This window comes from Fulmarus glacialis, unplaced genomic scaffold (genome assembly GCF_000690835.1).
Source record: "Fulmarus glacialis isolate BGI_N327 unplaced genomic scaffold, ASM69083v1 scaffold42361, whole genome shotgun sequence".
Taxonomy (NCBI): Eukaryota; Metazoa; Chordata; class Aves; order Procellariiformes; family Procellariidae; genus Fulmarus; species Fulmarus glacialis.
This window is the reverse complement of record NW_009192931.1, coordinates 1-7,232: the sequence shown is the minus strand read 5'-3', so window position 1 is coordinate 7,232 and position 7,232 is coordinate 1. Positions and strand designations below refer to the sequence as shown.

At 35.5% G+C, this 7,232-nt stretch overlaps 1 protein-coding gene across 1 annotated transcript in view; it reads right to left on the bottom strand.

The window, feature by feature from the left end:
* CUL1 (cullin 1) overlaps positions 1-6,579 on the bottom strand; it is a 12,049-nt gene extending 5,470 nt beyond the window's left edge. The window contains exons 1-8 of the mRNA XM_009587254.1: positions 6,476-6,579; positions 6,283-6,389; positions 5,060-5,108; positions 4,412-4,543; positions 3,732-3,849; positions 2,645-2,721; positions 1,743-1,874; positions 263-355 (exon numbers count right to left, since the gene is read on the bottom strand). Of these exons, the coding sequence (XP_009585549.1) occupies positions 263-355; positions 1,743-1,874; positions 2,645-2,721; positions 3,732-3,849; positions 4,412-4,543; positions 5,060-5,108; positions 6,283-6,389; positions 6,476-6,574 (807 nt within the window). The 5' untranslated portion in view covers positions 6,575-6,579. The remainder of the gene's footprint in view (positions 1-262; positions 356-1,742; positions 1,875-2,644; positions 2,722-3,731; positions 3,850-4,411; positions 4,544-5,059; positions 5,109-6,282; positions 6,390-6,475) is intronic.
* Positions 6,580-7,232: the final 653 nt, after the last annotated feature.

The window sequence follows — 7,232 nt, the reverse complement described above, 5'->3', positions numbered from 1 at the left end:
GCAGGAAGCTAGACAATTCACTCCGGTCATGAACAGGAGTATATACACACTAAGATTCATCAGAAGACTAGGCAGTTATGATTACAGGAAAGTAAACCAGGAAAGTAAGTTGACCAAGAATAGAGCACATCTGTCTCCTTCAGGACAGAAACCGACTCTGGCTTCAAGCATGTCTAATCCCAATTTCTTACGATAGCAGGAAGAGCCCTGAAGACCAAAAGACTTGTTCACAAGAGTGTGGTAAAATGTGCAAAGTCACTACCATTTTTATTTGAGTACTGTCTGTCAGCTGCTGCACGGTATAGGCATCTTCTGTGTTGTACTGCAGTAAAATCGCCATCTGGAATGTGGATGCCTAACAGATTCAAAAAAAGAGAATGAAGGGGAAATCAGAAAATGAGAATGAACTAACATACTTTCTGAATTTGAACAGCCTGAAATTCACCAGTTAAACTCATATACTGGAATATTTGGACAACAGAGAACAGCCAATTAGTGCTAATCGTTACAATACAGAAAAATCCAATGTTACTTATACAACCAGAACTCTGCCTTCCAGCATTATCTAGACATAAAATGTAATTATTGATTATGATTATTTAACTAGCTGCAGACACTTCATCATATCTTCTATTATGGTGTCAAAGCCTTATCTTTCTACTTGCTAATATAATTTTTAATTTTTTTCCTTTGTCACTCCCTGACTCTTACCCCTTTAACCTTCATTAAAACCTACACAGACTACTGAATTCATCCTCACAACCCTCCCAACTCCAGCAGAATAATGAAACCGAATTTATAAACAAGGCAGCTATCAGTGGCTTATTCACGTCTATCACCACGGGGTTAACATTTGTTGATGGCAAGTTCAAAGTCTGAGATTATCTTGTTTCTTCTCACTGTTGTGAACTCCTCTCCTCTGTCTTCTTTTTGAGAGAAAGCAGACACGAAAGTGTAAGGAGCATGAGATCTTATGCACAGAGGTTGCAGTTGTCTCACACAACGCACTTCAACGCCTGTTTGAACCACAAGTAATATATTCCCTTTTCTAAGTCAATTTTCTTTTAAACATATATCTTACGTATCATTACAGTAAATAAATCAAACATATAATAAAGGTTCTATTAATCATAACACCAACAACCACCTGGGGAGGACTAACATTTATGTTCACTTCAGTAATACACAGATCTGTAGCCATCAGCTCTTGTATCTGGGCTTTGCTTTATTTAAAGACAGTAGCATTATGCACAGGAGTAAAGCTAATGAATGCATGTGAGCATTGTAAATAGTAAACATATACGTGTGTGTATACATATGAACGTACACATCAATTAAGGAACTGAATTATTTAAAATACTTAATTGTGATACAACATTACATACTGTTAATGAATATTTTGACACACAAATAAAATACAGCTCTATTATTATCACCTATTATCTATTATGTATTATCTATTAAAATTAGCTTATGTGCAGACACAGGTATTCACATGAACTCTACTACTTCAACATCTACACACTTCACCATTTTAAACACATTTATCTGCACAATGGTCCTTTAAAGTAAGGAAAAACAATTATCTCCAAATGAGGAATAAAGAGGCTGAGCAGCTCATCCAGATAACATAAGAGAAATGGAGCAGAGCGTGAACGCATGTCTTTTAAATGATCAGCTGCATCCAGTCCTCTGAATGCAATCATCACCAAGTGTTTCTATTGGCATGACGTTATCCTTACCTGTAACGTGTACCTATTTTTGAAACAGTTGGTAACCAGTTCCCCTTTGGACAGCTGATATAACCATGTTAATTTTCGTCCACTATGACGACTGGCATAAAATGCAGTAAATCTCTGATAGCTCCGTTCTAACTGTATAAAAACAATAACAATAAATAAATAAAGAATATTATTTACCTTCATTTACCATTACTAGAACATGCTCTGGAACCAACAAAGGAGAATCAAATCTGATCACCCTCGACTGCCATGTTGTCTGAATAAGACAAACAGAAATCCAAAGTATTCAAATTCTTCAGACTGGATGAAAATTTCCCCTTGTTAAGAGTCTCCCCTTTAAAGTGTCATTAACAATACAAACCTAAACAAGCATTTAAGTTCCATTCTTCCTTTTATGATACATTAAGCAAAGCTAGAAAGGCGATTTCTTTTAACTACCTTCATCCTCCAGGTAACAGCAGTTAAACGTATTTCTCATGTTAAGTGTTCATGTCTTGTCTATTCTGGGTAAGCACTCAACAGAAAACTAATGATTATATAATATCTAAAGATTTTACCGGACAGAGCCAAACAAACAGTGAGAAAAAGTTTCTGAAATAAAAGTATACACAGAAAAATATGCTAACAAAGATTTGCTTCAGTTACTGTTGAATGTTTTGAAGAAAGATTCAATAACCAGGGTCTTTCCACAGCAGAAAACAGTTATGTATTTCACATATTTCCCTCCTACTACCTTACTCACGTATCTTGTTTCAAATATCCTCCAGCCAAATAGGCAAGCACCACAGAGACATTCCAGTCCTCTCTGACACACAACAAAACAGGAGGAGACACCAGCCTTGTAAAACCAATTTCTCGCATGATCATTCCACGTTCGGAGGAACCAAGCGCAAGCGCCTCACCTCAGATGGCAGAGCAAACGTGCAGGACTGCTGGAACGGCCACGACCCAGAACTCAGAACCTGGATGCTGAAATCCACTGGAAAAGAGGTGAAGGCACATCAGGAGGCTGAGCTGCATTATCCCCCTTGCTCCCACGCCCTCTTCAAACATGCAGTCCCAGTTCTAACACAAACAAGAAATGGTTCTGCCTTCGCAAACTTACATGGTGAAAAATCATTAAGCAATATATATTTTTTTCATTCAGACCATAAAACAAAAGGAATTCACGTAAGATGTCGCTGCAGTTGGAGAGCTTTAGATTTACTGTGACAGTCACTCAATTTTCTCTCATTTGTAGAAGTTATTACCCTGCTTCTACCCCCACAACGAATTTCTCTTTTAACATGCAAGTGTAAAAATTGTAAGCATTCATTTTTACGTGTAACTAAAACTCATGACTCCACAGTACACAACTGCAAGAATAAACATTTCACATTTATACTTGTAAGGCATTTTGGGCAAGTCAGTAAAAATAATACAAAACCTAAGTAAAATTTAAGCCTGACAATACGCAACTCTAAATGTAATCCAACAAATAACTATCAATTCTTTAAAGAATTTGTTTCAATGTGCTTCAACGAAAAAAAATATTTCTTTACAAAAAAGTGATAGGGCTGTCTAACAACCTAAAACACAACACTCTTTTTTCCTTAATACTTTTACACAGGTATGAACTTAAGCCATGTTGTGCTCAAAATCAAAACTGTTAAAACAAAAACATCTTTCCAATTTAAAAAAAAAAAAAAAAAAGGAAAAGAAAAGACAGGATTCAACTTAATTTAATTACATACCCAAACATGAGCTGCAAAATCAGGAGGAGGCTACCATAATAGAAGATATAAACTGCTATTAGAAGACAAAGTACAGACCTAAAAGACTAATTTGGTCTTTTGACCTAGCTACCTTGGTCAAAATAATACTAACTTATTAACTCTAACTTCTGGGGATACGATGTCTAAATCAAATATTTCCCTCATATAGTTAGCTCTGTAGAAATAAGAGGAAGCTAAACTGCTCAATAGTAATTTAGGTAAATGTATTACTTACAATCTAACGGTTCTGAATTGGTCAGGTGCTTTTTAAATTGCTCATTCAAGTCCTTGCTTACACCAATATCTTGGAACATCCGCTGCAGCTTGGAGGTATACTCAAAACCACAAGCTTGCTGTATTTTAAAAGCACAGATACGTCAGCAAGACACATTTTTGACATTGGAGAATCAGAAGAACAAAGTATCGAAGCCTATTTTCTTAAAAGAAGATGCACAAAGTTCAGTATTTCCCTTACTCAAAGTACTGATCCCAAGCAGACATGCTCTCTAACTGTCATCAAAAACTGAAGAAAATTTTGTTTAAAAATGAAGCAAAACACACAACGAAAACAGACTACTAAAAGAGTATTAGATTGTATTTTGCTTGACCCTGAATGAACAAGGGTTAATGAAATTAAGCAACTTTTCAGTAGTCATTCCCTTGGATAATTATATCTATGTAATTCATTTGGATAAGTATAATTAAGCTTAACTCCATCTGAACTCCATCAGACAGACATGTATCTACAAGCTCCTAGGAGATTACAAAAAAAAAAAAAGGGGGGGGAAAGACTTAGGTTGTGTATTTTTCTATTGTAGATAAAATAATGAAATGAAAGGACATACATCAATGCTTTCCAAGGCAGCCTGAAGACCTGCAATATGGTAGATCATGGGACAGTCATGGAATACTCACTTTTAGTTTAGAGATCATGCTTGCCTCAGCATCATCACTAGCACTGTTCTGATGTACAAGTCTTTTTGCCAGCATTTTAGCATAGAATTTTTGAAATACATCTTTATCCTCAATGTACTTGAAGACAACCATCTGGAAAAGCCAAGATAATTTGTCAGAAAAAAAATATTTAATATTTGTCTTGAAAAAGCTGTAGCAGTAGCTACTTCATTTGCATGTAAATTTTTAAGTGCAGGGGATTCTGGTTTTTTGGGGGGGTGCGTTTGTTTTAAATGTGGATATTATTTTAAACACATTAACTGTATATTCCACATGTACAGCCTTATATATGAATAAATACGTAATGTGTATATGTTATTATATAAAAATATATTGTAGAAATTATATATGTGTATATAAAAATGAAGTAAAAGCATAAATTCCATTTAGCCACTTAAAATCGGCTGTAAAGGGCTTTTTTTTTTTTTTTTAATTAAAAAAATACAACCAACAAGCCACACAGAGATGAAGATTATTACTGAAAAGCTGAAATATTAATGAAATCAAACATACAAAAAAAAAGTTTTCTCTCATCTGACTTGTGTGACAATCGAATATTAAACTTGTCAAAGGTTACACAGAAGAGAACGTTATTTATAGACATCTTACCACTTGATTGAGTGTATCTTCCAATTCTGCTTCTTCTGGATTCTTTGAGCTGCAATTAAAGAAGTTCATTTTTAATGAGTCCCAAAACTGCTAAATTAAAACAACATATGGATGTATATGGAAATTTCATAAATAAAGGAACACAGATTGAGTAGTTTTGGGATCAAAGACTGTTTAGATAGGAAACATTGTAATGAAATGAACACTTCTCTTCACTACTCCACATGTAAGCAATTCTGAAGTACATGATTTATAAACAATAGGTTGAAGTCCTGGACCATGAATTGCTAGGGACTTCCTGATAGCCTGATACTTCTCAGGATTGATGGGCTTAAATATGGATCTCTCTCTTCCTGCCTTTTTTCTGCTGCTAAATGATATCTTCATTTCTTATCTTAGATAGTACTGTGAAAAGAAAACAGCTCAGAGAGCTGGGTCTTGACTGGGTGAGAGCTCAGATAGCACCACATTGTTTTCCTCCATATCATACTTGTCCATCAGGCATACCCCAAATCTACCCTGCAGAAAGCTAGTATTTATAAAGGGGAAAATAAATCCTTTGCTGAAGGAAGGAGGGGATGGGGAAGGGAAAAGTGAGCAAGTTGTTCTGGTTTTGGGTTGTTTAGTGCTGGATTTTTTCCTCCCCTAAAACAGCTAGAAAAGTTGCCAGTGACAAAACTGACACCAATCCAGTATGAACTGAACTGATACCAACTCAATGTATGAGCTGCTGAATGATTTGAAGCCAAATACCTTAACTAAATTATGAACCACGAGAGGTTAAAAAGCAGTTTTTGTCCTCCTTGGTTTCTGCCCAGATGGAAGAAGATATAGAGAAAACAATAGGAGGAAAGCAAGAGTTTTAATGGAAAAAGGGAATGTGTGTCTCTTCTTTACAACATATAACACAACTCAAATTTTGGAGGAAAAAAAACCCCTAAAAAACCCTTTCTGTTTTATTACAAAAAATAGAACTTAGTTTCCTATAGAAAAGAAGGGTCTTAGATCTTTTTTATTTCCCTCTCTTCTTTAAAAAAGAAAAGTAAACTCCATATAATCTTTAGGATCAGTCCTACTGAAATTTTTGTATCCAGAATTTGGTATAACTAATTTTTCTTGAAACGTTAAGTTCTGTTTCTGAAGACACAATATAAAACTTCATATGCTAAAACCTTTTAAAACAAAAGCCAACCTGAAATAGTAATTTGTCTTTGTAGACGTACCTTTTCTTTAGTAAAGAGTCACAGTATCGTGCCAGTAGCTCTGGGGATTTACTGGATGATTGAGCCATTTTTGTCACTGCATTATTATTTATAAATCGACCACAAGCCTATAAATCACAAAAGACAGTGAAATTTTGGGAGACAAAACACTGAATAGAAAAAAAATGTTCACCGTATGCCACTACATACTTACTTTGTCTAGTGCAGCCACAAAGCCAGCATCATTGTTGAATGCAGACATGACTAAAGCATTGTATTTCTTATGGACATCCAACACTGTCTGTACATACATTTTTGGATCCTGCAATAAGGAGAAATTGTTTTTTGCAACCTGTTGTCTTTCTGCTTTCTACTGCCTCCAAAATGGAGCTACTCACTGGCCTAAGCAAATTTTTATGGGGAAAGTTTACAAAGTATTAGAAATATTTTAAAGGTAAAATAGTATCCAGACTAGTTTAGGTCCTATGTCCAGGACTGACTTACATTAGCACAACCTTTCATTTACAGCAACCAGAGCACAGAATGTACTACATTATATAGTACAAAAGACGACAAAACCACTTACTCAACCATTGCAAACATTTCCAAGAAGGACATTTTCAAAGACATAAGCTTAATTCAAATCAGACCTGAGAGAGCTGGACAATCATAAAATGGCAGTTGCTATAGAAGAAACCCTCAAAAATAAGTCTCTGTAGTAAGAATGAAACAGATGTATCCCCAATAGGAACAACTTAGTACAGAGACCTCAATCATTGTTGACAGTTCTTAAAAATTATCTGCTCAACACCCAGTGGCAGCCAAATGCCAATAAACATCAAGTTTATGGCACTCACAGACTGAGTCCTATGCGCAATTACTGATCTCTGCATCTCAATAAAGATGGAGTGGAGTCAGAGTAGGAACTGTGAAGGGCCACTAAAACACCAGGCAGACAGGGCAGCTACTAT